General features: G+C 32.5%; 1 protein-coding gene and 1 long non-coding RNA gene across 4 annotated transcripts; one reads left to right on the top strand and one right to left on the bottom strand.

Annotated features, from left to right (window-relative positions):
* Positions 1 to 1,282: 1,282 nt before the first annotated feature.
* On the bottom strand, positions 1,283 to 20,539 carry LOC111300246 (uncharacterized). Of its 3 annotated transcripts, none has more exons than XM_089746974.1 (3): positions 20,265 to 20,469; positions 1,897 to 2,165; positions 1,283 to 1,533 (listed from the first exon to the last, which is right to left on the bottom strand). In XM_089746974.1, exons 1-3 carry the CDS (start codon positions 20,355 to 20,357, stop codon positions 1,479 to 1,481), a joined length of 417 nt encoding a protein of 138 aa, XP_089603100.1. In that variant the 5' UTR covers positions 20,358 to 20,469; the 3' UTR covers positions 1,283 to 1,478. The 3 variants fall into 3 exon arrangements, 2 of the variants coding, with proteins under 2 accessions (XP_089603100.1, XP_089603101.1); XM_089746975.1 differs by lacking the exon at positions 20,265 to 20,469 and adding an exon at positions 2,394 to 3,669; XR_002691420.2 differs by lacking the exons at positions 1,283 to 1,533; positions 1,897 to 2,165 and adding an exon at positions 5,704 to 5,844 and having other exon boundaries at positions 20,265 to 20,539.
* LOC111300245 (uncharacterized) lies at positions 5,312 to 6,156 on the top strand. The gene is made up of 3 exons (XR_002691419.2): positions 5,312 to 5,498; positions 5,594 to 5,832; positions 5,931 to 6,156. It is a non-coding gene; the product is annotated as an uncharacterized LOC111300245 (long non-coding RNA).
* Positions 20,540 to 21,546: the final 1,007 nt, after the last annotated feature.

Genomic DNA, 21,546 nt, shown 5'->3' with positions numbered 1-21,546 from the left:
CAACGTCTATGTTGTTTGAGAGGGGATAAAATGGCGTTGGCACATTCGACCGGGGAGAAACCTCTTTGACTGGGAGTCTGACTTTTGGGACCAAGTTATTGCACTACTTAACTCTGCCTCTTTTTCACCTTCAGCCCCTGATAGATTGATTTGGGCTCATACAACAAACGGTGTTTACAAGCCAAATCCTTTAGAAATGAGTTGGAGAAACCCTCAAACAACGAAACCCCGACTAAAAGCTACATTTGGAAAGGTTTAAGTTAACCCCTTTGAAAGTTTAGATCTTCTACTGGAAAGCATTGACAGGAGGCATCCTAGTGATGGACATCCTTCAAGCAAGAGGCTGCTCAAAGAATATTGCAAATAAGTGGGCTTTTTGTGACAAGGCGGAATCAGTGAAAGACGTCCTACTATTTTGCAATTTCTCATGGAAGGTTTGGTGCCAATTCTGTCATTATTGGGGTTTTTCCAGGTAATACCTGGTTCCTTAAAGTTGTCATTCTTCTTGGAGTGGACTGATGGACAATAAGGATCAAAAGATTATTTGGCACTCGTTGTTTTAAGCTAGTATATGGTCCATCTGGTTTGCGCACAACGAAAAGCTTTTCAATAAAAATGTCTCTCTCTCAACCAAATCTACAACCTTATTAGCATCAGACTTTGACGGTGGATGAAAGCACAATTTCTAGAGAAGAATCTTTTGACCCTGAATTTTCAATCTAACATCCATGACAATAGCTTCCTCCTGCCAAAAAACCGGCCAGGCCACATACCTTCTGGTCGCCCCCTCCTATGGAATTTGGAAGATTACCGTGGACGGATTTACATTTGGAATGCCTGAACCAACGGGAATTAGAGGTGTTGTTCTGTACTGGGAAGGTAACCTTTTGTTTATTTTCTGAAAAAACATTGGGATTAAATACTCATACTTAGCTGAACTAATAGCTGTTCTTGAAGCCCTATCTATCATGGTTGAAGCCAAAATCAACCCTTTTCCAGATATTATCGTTGAAAGTGACTCGCAAGTGGTCATCTCTTGGCTCAACGAACTTAGTGAAAGTCCTTGGAAGTACAATGACGTTTTTAAAAAGCTTCTAAATTTATACGTCAACACTAGGAAAATTATTTTTGTTCATATTGTTAGGGAAGCTAATCACTTTGCTGACAGTCATGCTAACATGGGAGTTAACCCGAAATTGTGATCTAGTGGCTTTATTATAGTTATGTAACTGTTTCTATTAATAATATTTCTCTTAAATTAAAAAAAAAAAATGAATGCAAATACACAGAAACACGCTAGCTTTCATAATTTAATATTTGAAGTTGCAGTCCAAATATGACATGAAATACAAACTTAAAACAGGCCAAGAAAGTGTTATACGTTTGAAACAGAAATTATTGCATAAATTAACCTAAGAAAAGCAATAAAAATGGCTACAAATCCATTTCCACTCAGCCATTTCATAAGTTCATTTGACTCAGCAAGTTGCGGCCAAAGCTTCCTTCTGATTGTTCTGCTCCGATATAAGTTGACTGCAACAAAAAGGGAGGAAAGAATTAAGGGAGCTATCTTTGAAAATTTGTATGTTTTTTGTGAGCGGATCTTCAACCTCTACGAGTGAAAATGTTTTGGATAGAAACATATCTATAGTTTAAGAATGAAGATATAGACTGTGATTTCTTTTGGTTTTAGCAGCATACGGCATCTTCTATATTTCTTGTATTTAAGATATATTTTAATGTGGTATCGACTACGATTTTTCACTACCAAAAAAAAATATATATATTTAAAGATAAATTATTAAAGGTATATATATCTTTTTTAATGTAATATATATGTAATTAAGAAAAGAATAGCAAAATGAGCAATAGAAAAGAAATTATGAAGAAACAAACCGCAGAACATGAGTAAGTTGGGATGCTTTGATGATGTCATTGTTTTCCCTTGCTTTTAAGATTTGAAAAATGATGGCAAGGCGAATTTGCGTGCTGGCACTTTGTTGAAGTATAATACTAGTCTCCTTTCGAAGTTGTTCACATTCTAATTCTACGATTTGGAATTTTTCTCTCACCTGCCTTTGCCTTTCTGTGATTCCTTTTTGTTCCTCGTTAATCTCCTTGATTCCTTTTCTTAGCTTTTCTATGCGGCTTTTAAATTTCTTCTTCTGCAGTGGTATTAAATAGCACATAAATCATGAGATCATGAGACATTAAAATCTCTGCCTTCATACAACAATGACCATACTGTCATAGTGATACTAAATGTTGGTTATTTTAAACGTCCAAGTACAAAGTCAAGAAAAATATATTTTACAGGTTTAGTTGAATTGGAAACTCGAAAGAATTGTTTGGTTTTATTTCTTAATTTATAAATGAAACTACATCAATAATACCTGATTTCCCCTTTTTGATGATGTTGAAGGCTTTTTCGCAATTGCTAGTGGAGACTTCATCTATTTTTGAAGACTTGACACTAGTTTTAGTTTTTCTTTTTGTGTGTGCTTGGCTATCAAAAATTGTTGGGATATGTGAGAAAAACCATGTTGATGGCCCTAAATATATACAAACATTGCAGCGTCCTTTCGTGGAAAAGGTTCCTTAGACAAATGGAAATTATGTGGTCTGCATTATTTATATTCGCAGAACTTGTCTGGTGGTACTAGAAGCACTTCGATTTAAGGTCTTTATGTGTGAATTGGCAGATAGCATCTCATTTACGCCGAACTAGGGTGGCCATCATTTACCAGGACTTTTTTTTTTTTAAGTTCAACCCCAAAAACACTACGAAAAAGTTGTCAATTTAAATGAATTTTTATTTTTATTTTTGTTAATGAAAAGTTGAGTTTTTATCTCATTCACCTTTGTTTCATATGATATGCTGCAATAATCATTCTTTTACGGTTATTTATATATATAATTATCTATTTAAACGATTTTCTTGTAAATTTCACTGATTATGATCGTGAAAATGAATGTAGATATATCTATACATATATTGTTGACTTTTTCAAATGATTGGGCTATCTCGTGGTAAGATCATTTCCTAAAGATCTCTCCTATAAACCACAAGAGACGTATCTCAACCTTGGACTACTATCTCTGATCCATGGACTCAGGTTTGGGCATGGTTTAATCTTAAATGTTAATAAGAAATATTAAATGGGTGGGTCTTTGCAGGCCGAGCAGGAGGTAAAAGTTGAAACTAGAGGTGGCTGCTGCAGAATGAACCCAAACTTCAAAACCTGCCTGAAAAAATCCGAAGAAATTAACCAAACTCATATCGACAACAGAGTTTTGTACCTTTGTTTTCTTTTCCACTTGGAGTTCAGGATTATAATATTAATGTGACTAAATTGTATGCTATGGTATACGCCTTAGATATGGATGAGATGTTTATGACCCGAGGTAACAGGGTTCTGCTTTGTTCCTGTTAATTTGTTTGTTTCTGGTTTCACATGTCTACAGGTTTTTGCTAAGATTAGGTGTCTTGTCTTCATTTGTGTTCCCTGTAGTGTTGTCTGAATTAGTTTAATCAAATGATATTTAGCGATAAAAAAATTTTCAATTTCTTTCAATATATCTTTTTTTCGATTCGGTCCAAACAAATTTATTGAATTGAATTTAACGAATTTATAATAATTTATTCTTTTTATAATTTTTTAATAAATTTAAATTCAAAAAATAAATGAAAAAATATTTTTTTTATCAATTAAACCAATCATCTTTCGGTTAAATCATAATTTTAACCCATAATAATGAGGAATAAAGAAGCCATAATAACTTATTTTCGTGGAAACGAAATTACATATTTATCCTCGTTGCCGATATTAAATAATAGTAAAGTAGATGGGCCACATTTTGTGCAATCAAAATGGACAAAAGATATGGTGCTCTAGAAGGTGACTTAGAGTAGATCGGGCGAGACCGTTGAAGAATTGTTCTGCTCAACGGCCGAAGTCGCGCGATTTCCCGGCAAGAAAAGAAAAGCTAACAATATCCAATTTCTAAATAAGCATACATCACCTAAACCAAACATCTAATGAACAGTATGAGCTGATATAAAAAAAAAAAAAGGAAATTTAAAATCTACCCTAATGATAAATCAAATAATTTCTCACCGAATTTTTCCTTACACCCTTACTAAAAGTTCAAGTGTCCATCACCAAAATGTAAGCAAATGTAAGGGCGTACCCAATATAAGCAAATGTAATGCCTCGCATCTTTATCTTTTTTATTGGCTAAAGATTAAAAAAAAAACTCTTAAATTATAATTTAATAATCATTTAAACTTTTAACATTTTATTCCAATAAATTAATTTTTTATTTCTTATTTGTATCCAATTAGACCCTTAATTAGATAAAATTTAGTCATGTGATAAAATTGAATTAATCAATTCCCAAATTATAGTTAATTGAACATTTAGAGAGATTTTAGAGAAAGAGGGAGTAGAAAATAGAGAAGATAAATATGATATTTAATTTTTTACATATATTAATTGCTTTACATGACAAAATTACATTTATTTTATTGATATTATATGAAATTTTATCATAGTTGATAAAAAATTAATTGATGTTAACTTTTTCATCCAAATAAAGACTTAATTTTATGTAAATAAATATTGGAGGGATTGATCGATTTTAATAAAAAAATTAAGACTTATATTTTTTTTAATTATAGTTTATAAATTTTTTTAGACCTTTTAGCCTTCTTTATTTTATATGTAGATGCAAAAATTCTTATCTAATTTCAAAATTGATGAAAATAATTCCTTGGGTAAAATCTATTTAAGTTTTACACTTTTTTTTTATAATTTTGTTTATAATTAATATTTTAACAAATCAATGATTAGATTTAATAACATATTTAGAAAAAAAAAGTCTTAAACTGATCCAATATACATATTACCCCGATTTAAAATATAATTATTTTAATATATAGTTTAACAATTGAAATCATATTGCTAACAAATAAATAGTTAAATATTTTTAATTATATGAAATTTGACATGTTCGATTTACATATTTTGAACATATGATTGAATTAAACAAAATGTAAAGAATATAAAAATAGTAAAATTTAATTAATTAATTTTTATATTATAATTAAAATTTAATATTTAAAAATCTTAAAATTCAATTACGTAAGACGTAAACCCAGTTTTTTCAGATTCGACAGTCACTTCTTTTGACCTGGATTTATCTCATCTATTTCCGTACATGACACATGCTTTATGTTAGCGCAAAAAAAAGGCCCACGGCTTTTTTTGGTCAAACTAAAATACAAAAACAAAAGCTTTTGGATAAATAAATGCTTTCTTAACGAGCAAGCTGTGTACTACGAACTCTCTTAGCAAATTTTTTAAGGGTAGGCTTAACAGCTGATGAGTTGTAGAGACGAAGAAGAAATGAAGAATTTTAAGGGTGCAAGACAACAAACTGGGCTCCAAAAAGTTTCCCAGAAGAAACATCGCAGGTCAAGGAAACCCAAGTTTGAGGTAGTTTCAATAAATTTATTGGAAAACTCTTAGCCTTTTCTTATCTCTTAAATATATAGCTTTTTGTTTTTTTTTTTTTGCATTTCTCTATATAGCTTCTCAAACCAAAGAAAGTTTACGATAACAAGAAAAAGGATAAGAAAAAGAACCAGATAGAGATCACCCAGATCGCCAAGCTAGGGCTGGAAGAGTTTCCCATCATGTTTTCTGAAATTAGGGAAAGGAACCGCCTGCTGGAAGAGCTGAACTCTAAGATCAACCGTTACATTCTTGATAAGCTTTCTACTTGGGATGCCGAAGACAAATAAAGGCTTTTGATCATTTGATCCATCTGGTTGGTTTTGCCCTAAAATTTATCAGTTTACAATCAGTTTGTTATTGAAATTTATCAGTTTACAATCAGAAGTCTGATGGAATTTAATAATTTGCAAGGGATCTTATCTACCAAGCTGCTTCGGTTGAATAAAGAGAAGAGAAGAGCAAGCATCTTGGATTGCCTCCTGTTTCTTTATGTATGCATGAATCTGCTTATCTATCTATCTATCAAGAACTGAATTGGTGTGTTTTATCTTGGATTGCTTACTGTTTCTATATGTATGCATGAATCTACCTACCTACCTTTCTATCTATCAAGAACTGAATTGGTGTGTCTTGGGAATTGAAAGAAAAATCTCTCCGCACTTTTTATTTCATCTGAATAGCTTAATTTGCTTCCACGTACTTTGGGTGATTGTAGACACCCAATTGGGTCCGGCCCAGATCAATTGGGCCTGGCCCAAATGAGTAAGCCCAATTCAATTTTATCTTGTATTTTTTTTTCTTCTTTTCTTCTTCTTTTGTATTTTATGTATTATATTATTTATTATTATTATGTATTAATATATGTATATTTATTTATTTATTTTTTGTTAGTATTTATGTGTATTTTATTATTTATGTATATATATATATATATTTTTTTTATCTTTTTTATTTTATTCATTTTTGTATTTTTACTTATCTAATTATATATCTGATATATTTTTTTATTATTATTTATCTTATAATATCTGCTGATTTATCTTCTCTAATTATCTAGTTTTTTATTTTATTTGATTTTGATTTTGGAAGGCTGAGATTGAAGATAAAAGGGACTCTGGAACAGAATGCAAGACACAGAGAAAACAGTAAGCAAAGCTACTGATTTGAGAGAAAAGGAGGCGTATAGGAAGTTAGAAAAAGTTTAGGAGTGTTCTGGGAGTGAGAAAAATTTTTTAGAAATTTTTGGCGAAAATTTTTTCTGGAAATTTCTGGGAAATTTTTAGATTCCGGCGAAAATTCCGACGAAGTTTGAATTTTCCGACGAAAATTCCGGCCAACATTGAAGTTTTCGGCGACCTGCCCAGTTTTCGGCAAAGAATCCCAGAAACCGGCGACTTTCCGGCCAACTTCCGGTGAAATTTCCAGATTCCGGCGAAAATTTCCAGAATCCGGCACCGGTGTTCTTCGGTTTCTAGAGAGAAGGGAGAGAAAAAAGAAGAAGAGAGAGAGAGAGGGAGGAGCGTTCTGCCAAAAAACGGAGGAAGGTGCCTTTTATACCCTCCCAAAACGACGTCGTTTTGGCCTTAAGTAACCCAGAGGATCCGCGCGTTTTGCCGCAACCCGACCCGACTCGGGCGTCGACCCGCTTTCTGACCCGCGCGTGCCAGCCCCTCCGAGCCGAGCCGAGCCGAGCCAAGCCGCCAAGCCGCTCCCCCCCGAGCCGTTTTCCTGCCTTGAGCCGAGCCGCGATCCGAGCCGCTCCAAGTTTTTTTTTTTTTTTTCTTTTAATTTTTTTTCTTTGTTTATTTGTTTATTTTATTTTTTATTTATTAGATTAGGTTTATGTAATATTCTTTTTATTTATTTTTTATTATTTTATTTTCTTTAAATAAAAATAAAAAAATTCCAAAAAACATATATTTTTAGGGAAAAGTTGAAAGTATCAATTTTCCTTAGAAATAAATTTCCAAAAAATATTTTTAGGGAAAAGTTGAAAGTATCAATTTTCCTTAGAAATAAAATTCCAAAAACTATTTTTGGGGAAAAGTTGAAAGTATCAATTTTCCTTAGAAATAAATTTTCAAAAAAAAGGGTTTTTGAGGAAAAGTTGAAAGTATCAATTTTCCTTGAAAATCGAAATTTCCAAAAAAAATATTTTTGGGGAAAAGTTGAAAGTATCAATTTTTCTTAGAAATAAATTTTCAAAAAAAAAAGGGGGGGTTTTGAGGAAAAGTTGAAAGTATCAATTTTCCTTGAAAATCGAAATTTTCAAAAAATATTTTTAGGGAAAAGTTGAAAGTATCAATTTTCCCTACAAAAAAAAATCTCTTTCATTCCTTTCTATCTTAATTTTGATTTTTTTTTCTCTTTCTTTAAATAATCCGACGACGGAGCCTCTGTAAGTGAAACAGTAGTTTTTCTTGCATACTCTTGAGGTGAGGGAATTTTCTCAATTTTTTGCTAAAAGTATTAGAGTCAATTGAGAATAATTTTCAACAACTAACTACTTGGTAAAATTTTAAGGCTTTTGGATAACATAAATTCAAGCTGGTACCATCTTTTGATGGGCGTTGTGAGGGTGCTATAACCTTCCTCACACGTAACCGAACTCCCGAACCCTGTTCTGGTTAGTAGACCTGAACCTATTCTTTTAGGGACCCTTAAGCTTAGGTGTTCCCTGAAAGGACAGATTCCATAGGTGGCCAATCGCACCTAGACAAAAAAGATTGGTGGCGACTCCCTGAAAGTCAATGTCTAGCGATAGATCCCCGAATACGAACTGACAAACGAATATACCAGCAGCAGCCGTAGCACCAGTAAAAAAGCAGTAGTTGGAGTTTCTCCGGCTTTCTTCCCTGCCTCTATATGAATTCTTATCAATTTTCCTTAGAAATAAAATTCCAAAAACTATTTTTGGGGAAAAGTTGAAAGTATCAATTTTCCTTAGAAATAAATTTTCAAAAAAAAGGGTTTTTGAGGAAAAGTTGAAAGTATCAATTTTTCTTAGAAATAAATTTTCAAAAAAAAAAGGGGGGTTTTTGAGGAAAAGTTGAAAGTATCAATTTTCCTTGAAAATCGAAATTTTCAAAAAATATTTTTAGGGAAAAGTTGAAAGTATCAATTTTCCCTACAAAAAAAAATCTCTTTCATTCCTTTCTATCTTAATTTTGATTTTTTTTTTCTCTTTCTTTAAATAATCCGACGACGGAGCCTCTGTAAGTGAAACAGTAGTTTTTCTTGCATACTCTTGAGGTGAGGGAATTTTCTCAATTTTCTGCTAAAAGTATTAGAGTCAATTGAGAATAATTTTCAACAACTAACTACTTGGTAAAATTTTAAGGCTTTTGGATAACACAAATTCAAGCTGGTACCATCTTTTGATGGGCGTTGTGAGGGTGCTATAACCTTCCTCACACGTAACCGAACTCCCGAACCCTGTTCTGGTTAGTAGACCTGAACCTATTCTTTTAGGGACCCTTAAGCTTAGGTGTTCCCTGAAAGGACAGATTCCATAGGTGGCCAATCGCACCTAGACAAAAAAGACTGGTGGCGACTCCCTGAAAGTCAATGTCTAGCGATAGATCCCCGGATCTAGACGTTATTACAGCTTGGTGACTCCACTGGGGACTTTGAGAGTCAGGCCAGCAAATAATTTGTGTTATCTAAAAGCCTAATAAAATTGAACCATTCTGTATATATGTGTTGTTATTCATTCATATTTTATTTACTTTGTTAATTATATCATTCATGTGCATGTGCATAACATGAGCTCTACACCCGAGCTCCGTCCCTCTAGGAGGGAGTAAAGTACCTATTGCTTTTGTGAGGTCTAATACCTCCGCAGTGGCTAGCGAAATACTCCCACTCAAATTGAACTTTTTCCGCTTGTAGCCTGTAATGGGTGAGGATTAGGGTGCCTTACTAGTCTGTGATGGACAATGATGTAAGGAACAATTTGGGAACCTTTAGACTTTGACCTTAAACCACATATAGTGAACCTTAAGAGTGCCTAAACCTAGGATAGAACCCTTTCTACCCAATGATAGATATATCCTGAAATTAGGACACAAAAAAAGTGTTTGTCTAATCATTTTGATTATTTAACTTTGTGTATTATATTTATCATATATGACATTACGCATCAACATCACTTTCATTTCATCCATGGAACTAACTATGTTGTTTGTCTGATTGTATGCATCTGCATTATTTTCATGACCATATTTTAACACAATCATTTGCATCCATTTCATACTAGATTTCATTCAGAAAAATGTACATTTTATACATAAGGCACAGCATAACATTTCTAATCATAAGTATGGTACTCAAGGTCCGAGGATAGCTCCATCTAGCGAAAACCCTGCTCATCCATACAACACAAGATCCAAAGCAAGGCAAATGGAGGAGGAAAGTTCTCATAGATTTGAAAAGCTAGAAAAAGCACAAGAGAAGATTGAAAGTGAGCTAAGCAAGATTCTGGAGGCTCTTAATAACATGACTAAAGGAAAAAGAATTGAAGGAAATACAAGCCAGCAAGATGTGGCTGACCCTTTGTACCCTCCAGGTTTTGGCCCACCTCAGGCCCAGCCTGCTCAAGAGGTTCCCTCATATCCTGGAATGTCATCAGTTTTCAACCCAGGGCAGTATAACAGTTATGTAAATCCTGTCTTCACTGAAAAGGCAGCGGATCTAATTCCTGATCTAGATGACTTAAAAGAGAAGGAAAAGGAAAAAATGAAGGTGGAACCTGAAAAAAGTTCTAAGATTAGCATGTTAGAGCAAAGGCTAAGAGCTGTGGAAGGATTTAGCTTTTATGGGTCAGTTGATGCTGCTGGGCTCTGCCTAGTCCCTGATGTGGTTATTCCTTATAAGTTCAAAGTACCAAAATTTGAAAAATATGACGGTACAAAGTGCCCCAAAACCCACATCACCATGTATTGCAGGAAGATGGCAGCTCATGCACATGATGAAAAACTCTTGATGCATGTCTTCCAAGATAGTCTTACTGGTTCTGCTGCCAGGTGGTATGTTCAGTTGGATAAAACCCACATTCGCTCCTAGAGCGATATGGCTCATGACTTCATCAGCCAATATCGACACATCATCGATTTGGCCCCTGATCGTTTATCTTTACAAAATCTGGAGAAAAAGTCAAATGAGTCTTTTAAAGAATACGCCCAGAGATGGAGGGATATAGCTTCACAGGTACAACCTCCACTGACAGAGAAAGAAACCACAGTGCTATTTGTTAGCACTTTAAAGCCTCCCTATTATGAAAAAATGATAGGAAATGCAACAAAGAATTTTGCTGACATGGTAATCTCTGGAGAAATTATTGAAAGTGCCATAAAAAATGGCAAGTTGAGAGGAGGAGAAACCAAGAAGACATCAGAAAAGAAAGAAGCTGAAGCTCAAGCTGTGAGCTTTGATAGACAACAATTCAGGGGTTATCAACCCTATCCATCCCAAGGTTACTCTCCATACTATCCTGCTGTGAATAATACATCATCCTACCCATACCAGCTAGCTTCACAACCATCTTATTCATCCACTTATCGCCTCAACATTCAAGCTCCTGCAAGAACCCAAATTTGTCCTACTAACCCAACAAGTGGCTCACGAGAACAACGGACTACTCGAGAAAAACCTGTATTTGATCCAATCCCTATGACTTATACAGAGTTATATCGAGAACTCTATAATAGCCATTTGATTGCCCCCTGCCATGTGGAACCACTTAAACCACCCTATCCAAAGTGGTATGATCCTACAGCCCGTTGTGACTATCATTATGGAATTACTGGCCATTCTACTGAAAATTGCACTGCTTTAAAGTATAAGGTGCAACGGTTGATCAATGATGGAATGGTAAGTTTTGATCAAGGAAAAGCAACAGCACCTAATGTTAGTGTACTGAGCGAAAGTCAAGAACAGAAAGGATCCGGAGATTCACAATGAATTGAGGGGCAAGATGTCAATGGAGATAAGGCTGGTTGAAGGTTTCTTCTGTCATTTTGGGATTTCTTTTCAAAAATGTTAGATTTTTTTTTTGCAATATGACTTCACTTGTTATCATTTTAATAAAAGTAAGTCAATGCATTTCATTACATTTTTCTCTTTCACTTTACCATTATTCCATGCCTTGTTACCTTCCATAACTTCACACTCCCATTCTTAAATTTCAGATGATGAATATTTAGACAATGATAACAATAATTCTGGAATTTAATTTTGAGAACTCATTCACAGAGGAGATGATTTGAGCGAAAATAAAGAGGGTAAGCTATCACCAGAGATGAAAGAGATATATCTTGAAGGTGTGCAATATTTTATACAAGTTCATGAGCTCTGTTCAATAGATGATGTTCAAGAAAGGTATTCACAATTGAGATAAAAAATGGCCATCTTTTTTTTACCATTTGAAAAACCATTTATTGTTACCCCTTTGAGCTTATCATTTTTTTTTTTGAAGAACCCCAACCAAGGATCACCCTCTACACTGGAGGGTAAATTTTGAAAAAAAAAAAAAAAAAAAAAAAACACCACAAAAGGTCTCAAAGATGAAAAGAGAAAGAAAAGCAAAAAAAAATAAATGCCACACATGATTTGGGACAAAGTAATGAGATCCTTTGTGTGAGAAAAAAGCAGTGAAATGATGTGGGGCAAAATACCAAGTCGTATCAAATGATCTTTTGGTTTTGAACCTTTTTAATATATGTTTTGAGCCTATTATATCCATTTTTTTTTACCCTTCACCTTGGCCTACATTACAGCCTTGAAAAGTCCATTTAGATCAAGTGTGAATACCCAACTTGAATGATCATAGGTTGAGCAAAGATATGCTCATGATGAAGCAATGAAATCATGCTACATGAATGATATCAACACTGGATGAAAAATGATGAAAAAAAAAAAAGAAAAAAAGGAAAAAAAAGAGAAAGAAAGAAGAAAAAATGAGAAAATGAAAAAAAAAAGATTCAAATTGAAAACCTGAAAGGGTGATTTTGATAGAAAAATATCCAAGTCAAATGGCTCGCATGAATGGAAGATCAAAGACTTCTAAAGATCCCTCAAAGACTGGGGCAAAGTTCACCAAGCTCAAGTTGACTTCAACTGTAAATGGAATGAGTTTTTGAAAAAGAATCCTAGACTAATGTTGAGAATTGTCTGAATATTCATCATTTGGACATACCATCCATCCCAATGACATGTATCCAATTCATTTCCTTTCCCATTTGCTTTGTACCAAAATAGATCATTGATTATCTTCACCATAATTCACCTTGTGTTCTCTTATTGTTTCACCCCTAGAATGAATTGAGAAAATGCTTGATTGCATTGTATTTGTCAGGATTTGAAATGATAATGAATGAATGAATATGTGCTTAAAAGAGTCTTGCATTCATTTGAAAAGAAATCTAAGATGATGGTGGAGACAAAATGAAGAAATGGTAGAAACCTAGAGGAGATGATTTAGAAGGATATATGATGTGATCAAATGAAGAAATGGGGCAGTGATACAATCAAGTGATGAGTACGAGGATGAATTGGTCGATATGACTTGCAAGTTGTGATTGAATGATGAAGACAAAATCTGTTTTGGAAAGGTTAATACTGAGACACCTATGAGTAATGACCCAGTGATGGTGGATGAAACTTGTTTTGAAAATTTGTTATTGCTGAGAAATTCATTGAATGATGGTCAAGTGATGATCGATTGATGAAGCTTATTCCAAAGTATTGAAAAACAGAACAAGGAAGAATCTGAGCGAAAGAGACAATTAAGAGCTACACTGGTTCGATCTTAGAAGAACAGTGCCATTGAATCTTTGAGGAATCAAAGGGCTTGATGCCTAAGAAAAGAGCTTGAGAAACTTGAGTACCATACATTGAACATGAATTAATTGGCCAACATTTGCATAGCATGCATTGAAATTCATATGCATTTACATAGCATACACTACTTTCAGGAAAGTATAGTGTACAAATTCAAGAAGCAGGGGTGTTCCAACATCCCACATGGAAAAGACAGATATGAAAAGACTTTGCAAGTTTGAGAAGAAACTTGTCAGGTAAGTTCCTAATCCTTGAAATAGGATGTCTCTTGGTATCAGGGTTGATTTATAAGACCTTTGGGCATAATCTCCTGAAATCCCTTCAAACACAACTTTCAACTCCTTCGGACATGATTGTCTAGGAGTATTTACTTTCCAAAGTCGTGGTGCCTCTGTTTAGAGGAGCAATTTACTTTTCAAAGTCGTGGTACCTCTGTTTAGAGGAGCAATTTACTTTTCAAAGTTCGTTGCCTCTGTTTAGAGGAGCAATTTATTTTTCCAAAGTCGTTGTACCTCTGTTGAGAGGAGCAATTTACTTTTCCAAAGTCGTGGTACCTCTGTTGAGAGGAGCAATTTACTTTTCAAAGTTTGTTGCCTCTGTTTAGAGGAGCAATTTACTTTTCCCAAAGTCGTGGTGCCTCTGTTGAGAGGAGCAATTTACTTTCCAAAGTCGTGGTGCCTCTGTTTAGAGGAGCAATTTACTTTTTCAAAGTTCGTTGCCTCTGTTTAGAGGAGCAATTTACTTTCCAAAGTCGTGGTGCCTCTGTTTAGAGGAGCAATTTACTTTTCAAAGTCGTGGTGCCTCTGTTTAGAGGAGCAATTTACTTTTCAAAGTTCGTTGCCTCTGTTTAGAGGAGCAATTTACTTTTCCAAAGTCGTGGTACCTCTGTTTAGAGGAGCAATTTACTTTTCCAAAGTCGTGGTACCTCTGTTTAGAGGAGCAATTTACTTTTCCAAGTTCGTTGCCTCTGTTTAGAGGAGCAATTTACTTTTCAAAAGTTGTGGTGCCTCTGTTTAGAGGAGCTTTGGTAAAAAAAAAAAAACAAAAAAAAACAAAAAAAAACAAAAAAACCAAAAAAACCAAAAAAACAAAAAAAAAACAAAAAAAACAAAAAAACCAAAAAATGTTGAGTTGAGTCTTGATTGGGTGTCTACGTCTTTGCGCAATTTCTGTTTCACAGAAAATGTGCAAAGAGGGGCAGCTGTAGACACCCAATTGGGTCCGGCCTAGATCAATTGGGCCTGGCCCAAATGGGTAAGCCCAATTCAATTTTATCTTGTATTTTTTTTTCTTCTTTTCTTCTTCTTTTGTATTTTATGTATTGTATTATTTATTATTATTATGTATTAATATATGTATATTTATTTATTTATTTTTTGTTAGTATTTATGTGTATTTTATTATTTATGTATATATATATATATATATTTTTTATCTTTTTTATTTTATTCATTTTTGTATTTTTACTTATCTAATTATATATCTGATATATTTTTTTATTATTATTTATCTTATAATATCTGTTGATTTATCTTCTCTAATTATCTAGTTTTTTATTTTATTTTATTTTTATTTTGGAAGGCTGAGATTGAAGGCTGAAGAATCCCATTGGAAATGGGAATTCAATCAGAAGAGTCCAGTGGGATTCAAAGATTGAATTCCCGTCCAAGGAGGAATTGGGATTGATCAGGAACTCCTAATCAATCCCTATAAAAGGGACTCTGGAACAGAATGCAAGACACAGAGAAAACAGTAAGCAAGGCTACTGATTTGAGAGAAAAGGAGACGTATAGGAAGTTAGAAAAAGTTTAGGAGTGTTCTGGGAGTGAGAAAAATTTTTTAGAAATTTTTGGCGAAAATTTTTTCTGGAAATTTCTGGGAAATTTCCAGATTCCGACGAAAATTCTGGCGAAGTTTGAATTTTCCGACGAAAATTCCGGCCAACATTGAAGTTTCCGGCGACCTGCCCAGTTTTCGGCAAAGAATCCCAGAAACCGGCGACTTTCCGGCCAACTTCCGGTGAAATTTCCAGATTCCGGCGAAAATTTCCAGAATCCGGCACCGGTGTTCTTCGGTTTCTAGAGAGAAGGGAGAGAAAAAGGAAGAAGAGAGAGAGAGGGGGAGGAGCATTCTGCCGAAAAACGGAGGAAGGTGCCTTTTATACCCTCCCAAAACGACGTCGTTTTGGCCTTAAGTAACCCAGAGGATCCACGCGTTTTGTCGCAACCCGATCCGACCCGGGCGTCGACCCGCTTTCTGACCCGCGCGTGCCAGCCCCTCCGAGCCGAGCCGAGCCGAGCCAAGCAGCCAAGCCGCTCCCCCCCGAGCCGTTTTCCTGCCTTGAGCCGAGCCGAGCCGAGCAGCGATCCGAGCCGCTCCAGGTTTTTTTTTTTTTTTTTTCTTTGTTTATTTGTTTATTTTATTTTTTATTTATTAGATTAGGTTTATGTAATATTCTTTTTATTTATTTTTTATTATTTTATTTTCTTTAAATAAAAATAAAAAAATTCCAAAAAAAATATATTTTTAGGGAAAAGTTGAAAGTATCAATTTTCCTTAGAAATAAATTTCCAAAAAATATTTTTGGGGAAAAGTTGAAAGTATCAATTTTCCTCAGAAATAAATTTAAAAAAAAAAACATTTTTAGGGAAAAGTTGAAAGTATCAATTTTCCTCAGAAATAAAATTTCAAAAACTATTTTTGGGAAAAAGTTGAAAGTATCAATTTTCCTTAGAAATAAATTTTCAAAAAAAAAGGGTTTTTGAGGAAAAGTTGAAAGTATCAATTTTCCTTGAAAATCGAAATTTCCAAAAAAAATATTTTTGGGGAAAAGTTGAAAGTATCAATTTTCCTTAGAAATAAATTTTCAAAAAAAAAAGGGGGGTTTTTGAGGAAAAGTTGAAAGTATCAATTTTCCTTGAAAATCGAAATTTTCAAAAAATATTTTTAGGGAAAAGTTGAAAGTATCAATTTTCCCTACAAAAAAAAATCTCTTTCATTCCTTTCTATCTTAATTTTGATTTTTTTTTTCTCTTTCTTTAAATAATCCGACGACGGAGCCTCTGTAAGTGAAACAGTAGTTTTTCTTGCATACTCTTGAGGTGAGGAAATTTTCTCAATTTTCTGCTAAAAGTATTAGAGTCAATTGAGAATAATTTTCAACAACTAACTACTTGGTAAAATTTTAAGGCTTTTGGATAACACAAATTCAAGCTGGTACCATCTTTTGATGGGCGTTGTGGGGGTGCTATAACCTTCCTCACACGTAACCGAACTCCCGAACCCTGTTCTGGTTAGTAGACCTGAACCTATTCTTTTAGGGACCCTTAAGCTTAGGTGTTCCCTGAAAGGACAGATTCCATAGGTGGCCAATCGCACCTAGACAAAAAAGATTGGTGGCGACTCCCTGAAAGTCAATGTCTAGCGATAAATCCCCGGATCTAGACGTTATTACAGTGATGATCAATTTATCTTGCTTCTAATTGCTAATTTGGATAAATTATATTAAATAGTATTTTGAACTGTATTGGTTTTCGGAGTATAAGAAATTATTTTGAAAATTGAACTAAAGCAAATTAAGCAATCACACATCACTTCTACAATTGCTGATTGATTAAGGAGTTCAACATATAGGATTTCCTAAGATCTTCATCATATCACCCTTTAGCCAGAAATTGTAGCAGAAGAAAGTGTCCTCAACATTCCCCAATTTTATACAATCTCTCATACTAAATATATCCCCCATTAAATCATATACCCCAACCACTCGAGTAATAGTAAAGTATTAATGTAAGAAGTATCATACAGCATATTCTTTCAAACAATTGTATGTGAAAAATCCAATATCTTAGCATTAATTTCTTGAACAAATCCTAGATGACTATTTGGGTTATAAAGTTTTTTGGTCTGCACAATTTTTCTTTTCCTTTCTTTTCTTTTTTTTTTTTTTTTTTTGGTTATATACTCCATTGGGACAAATATTATGCTACTTAGGAGGAAAACTGCTTTTTATCTAATGACCAGCCTAAAACATTAAAAAGGAATCAGTATGCCCTAACTATTAGATTAAAACATTCTCGTTTCTTCATTACCACCATAGTCTTTAACAACAGATCCATTATCAGGTATATCTTATCCTTTAGTTTATGGTGCTTTTGAGCTTCATTAGTATTAACTTTCCCAAGAACCTCCTTCCATTTATAATAAATAATCTTGATGATTGATTTGTCTAGTGGAGAAAGCAATAGACTCTTAGAATAGACTCTTAGACAGACCTTAATTCTAGAAATTGGCACTCTTTTAGCTCTGAAATTTTCAGACAAGATCTTTGTTTTTTTATAGGATTTATTTTTTTTTTAAAAGATCATGAACAGTTTAATGACAAGATCAGCAACAAAATCCAAATATCATGAAAAGATTTATGTTATTGATGGAAAACATATTCTTCCTTAATTCCGTATCTTCCACCCTGTCACCTACAAATTGACCTCTAATTTACCGGTAAAATTGGATCACCCCTCCCTAGCTAACTGACCTTGAAAGATTCTATACATATCCTTCTTTTATCTCTTCTATACATTCGACCAAGCAGCCTTTTTTTTTTTTTTTTGTTATTACTATTATTACTCTGTAGTTAGACAAACAATTTTCTCTTTTCTTTTAAATTGTTAGGATTATGGCTTTAAAAACACTTCGTCTAACCCTAACCCAAAAATCTTCCCACACTTTGTATAAAAAAAAGTTTAGATGTACTCGCAGCTTCAATGCGGTCAGATTTTTAATCTTTATGTGCAGTTGCTCCATTTCATTTTGTTTGAATATCCGATGGTGCAGTGTAATTGAGCTCTCCAACTGCACTGGACCAATAATGGATCAATAATTTTCAACTGGAAGTAAAGGATTAAGTGAGCCACTGCATTGAATCCTTTACGATAATACCCATTACTGATTTTTTTCTATTTTTTTTTATTTTTATTTTATCTTTATATTTAAATTATTTTATATTTTAAATTTTACATATTTAATATTATTTGTTAAGTTATAATTTGAGTAAATATATTATTATTAAGTTTTTTAAAAATATATTATTTGACATAAATATTTTAATAATTTTTAATAATTTATTAATTTTATAAATGTCAAATAATTTAAACAAACTTTAATATAATACCTTTAATTGCAATTTTCTCATTTCAATATAATTCACGGCAATGTCATTGATGGATTTATATCTAAACATATATTTTATTATTGATTTTAATCTCATCAACATAATATCTAATCTTATCGTCTTAATAACTAATCTCATTATTATTACTATTTTCAATTTCATTGGAGTAAAAAAATAGATCCTTAGTAGAAGCTTTTCTCTTTCTTTAGGGGAAAAAAATGAAAAGCTAAAAAATCCAATCCAAATTTGTCAGGCAACCAACCTAAGAACAGGATTTCACGACCAAACAAATAAAAAAAAACCTAAGAACAAGATTTCACAACCAAACAAATAAAAAAAAATCTCCACATTTCCAGATACGAAATTCAATAAACAAACCAAGTAATAGAAAACTTTGGGCATAGAGAATGCACCAGAGCCTCTAGATCTATCCCACGTCAAGATACAAACCACCTGAAATTATTTTAGTTTTAGAACTTAGATCCTACAATCAAAGTACAAATGTCGTATGTATAACTAACCAAATCTAATTTAATTTTATAACTAATAGTTCTCAGAATTAGATATGCAAATATATTGAGAAATTTTACAATCAATAAAAACTTAACTCTTTTGAATAGAAGATTTCACTTCATTTTTAATTATTAAAAAATTATATTTAGATTTTCAACTTTTTTATAATATTCTTGTTTAATTATTTTTAATTTTGAAATTCAAATATAATAATAGCTTAATATAAACATGCATAAAATTAAAAATATTAGACTAATGTTTTGAAAGTTGAAATTGAAAGAAGGGATTTAAATTTCAAATTTAATATATACATGTATGATGGACTGGTAAAAACTTGATTTTTTTTATTATTTTCAAATTTATGGATACATTAGACCTTTATTTAGTGATAGATTCAGAAATACCTTAGTAGTTTAGAAATTTTGAAAGTCAATAGGTAAGCTACTTATCATTGCTCCCCGACCTGAATCTGATGTAGCCTTTGATGTGAATTTTAAACCTTGTACTTGGTTTGAAAATATTCTTTTTTAATAATAATACTTTTATTTAAATTTAATTATAAAAATATTTAAAATTCTTAAAATATTAATATAAAATATTTTTAATATTTTAATAATAAATATAATATCAAGGCGAGTCATGCTCGGGTTGGGCGTAAGTTTTAACTGTTAACTAGAGTAGGTCAAACCCAACGTTTGGAAACATCTACTATACTCTTTCAAATACATACATATACATAAAACATATACATATCCATATGTGTATTGAATTTTAAGTAGTTTTTATGAGTGAAATCACTTCAAGAAGTTGCAGTGTGAGAAAATAAGAACAAGGTTGAAAAGAATATACCAAAATAACAATCGACTAAAAACAAACAATTATACATGCATTTCTTGTTTTAAAACTTTGAGAGCAGTGCTTAGTAATTGGTATAAGTAGCAGACCAAGAAATTAATGAAGGAATGTATCAGAACATTCTTTTTTACTTTTCTATTACTATTTTCCTTCCCTTCCCTTCTCATTCCTCTAAGCATAGTAGAAGAAAACACTACTGATTTCCACATGAAAAAAACAAAGAAAAAAAAAGAATTATAAAGCAGATATCAGATGACTTTATTTTTGCAGCTAGCTGGAAATATTAAGCTAATGCAATTTATGAGATATGAACAAGAGAGAGAGAGAGAGAGAGAGAGAGAGAGAAACAATTATTCACATATACTTACAGCACTCATGCATCTGCCCATTGTTGTTTGTAGCCTCATCTCATCATCAGTTCTTGTTCCTAAGAAATTTGGTTGTTTACCAAAAATCTCCATTTATGAAATTATAAGCCCCAATGCATACTACCAATTTTTGCTTGTTGACGGAGTTGTAGGAAAGTGCTTTAAGTCAACAAGGGACGACATTAACGAAGACCACACATGATTGCTCAAAGCTTTAAATATTTAATTTTTTTTTATGGTCTTTCTTTTTCGAATATCCAACCATGCGCTAGTGGACATGTGGTGGTCATTCAGTCTTATCCTTACACCTTACAAATAAACGAGCAGAATGCGCCGTAAATTTAGTACATTATTTAAAGGTGATAATTCATTTTCTTGTCCCTATGGTTAAAATTATTTTAAAAAACATCAAAAATATAGTTTTAAATTAATTTTTTTATTATTTATATTAAAATTTTATTCTCTTAATATAATTAATAAAAAGATAATTCATTTGTTTATATATATATATATGTCAAATTATGGATGTAAATTATTGATAAATTATATATAAAATTTTATATTATAAAAATATAAAATATATTTTTTAATTTATATTAAATAATATATAATTTTTATTAAAATTTAAAATTATATTATTTTTATGTTTTAATGGTATTGTCATATTTTATTTTGAATTATTAAATTTAATAATATTTGATTATTTTTTAAAAAGTATTTTAAATTCATTCATTTGTATTAATATCATTAAAGATATCATTAAATATATAATAGAACGTCATTTCCAATGTCCAATGAACGTTCATAAATTTTATTATCTATTTAATGAAATTTGACAAAAATAAATAAATAAATAATGTTATTAAATTATTGTGAAAGTTAACGATAGGCACAAGAGGCTGGGAATATTTATATGTTATCCTTAAAAACTAAGAGTGACGTTTATTGTACTTTTGCTTACGTCTTCTATGTGAAAAAGTGTTCAATTTTAATATGTATGTTTACTGGACATTTTAGACAATTAAAGATTCTGGTAGGCAATTCTGACCAATCAATAAGGCCGAAAACGTGATCAGACCATATCCAACAAGGAGGAGGCGGCTGTCCAACATTTTTTGCATATTTTTAGCCTTTGGTGTTGGAATCCATTTTGAAACCATAGATGGATCCAATCATTTTCAGGTCAAATCCAACGTTTTATCAAGCTTTTTGCAACTTCTGGCGCACAGCATATCAAAGTTTGGCCTGGCAATGGTCGAAATTTAACCACGTGATCACTCTC

Source organism: Durio zibethinus, chromosome 18 (genome assembly GCF_047325235.1).
Source record: "Durio zibethinus cultivar Kanyao isolate XHJ-2024 chromosome 18, ASM4732523v1, whole genome shotgun sequence".
NCBI lineage: Eukaryota > Viridiplantae > Streptophyta > Magnoliopsida > Malvales > Malvaceae > Durio > Durio zibethinus.
This window is presented reverse-complemented; position numbering and strand designations above follow the sequence as displayed.

What these genes read in the sequence shown, in the direction of transcription:
- LOC111300246 (XM_089746974.1), bottom strand. Translation starts at nt 20,357, where the DNA reads ATGGAGATTTTTGGTAAACAACCAAATTTCTTAGGAACAAGAACTGAT. An exon ending in TGGGCAGATGCATGAGTGCT is followed by an intron (nt 2,166 to 20,264) that starts GTAAGTATATGT and finishes ATACCACTGCAG; the next exon opens with AAGAAGAAATTTAAAAGCCG. An exon ending in CAACTTACTCATGTTCTGCG is followed by an intron (nt 1,534 to 1,896) that starts GTTTGTTTCTTC and finishes TTTTTGTTGCAG; the next exon opens with TCAACTTATATCGGAGCAGA.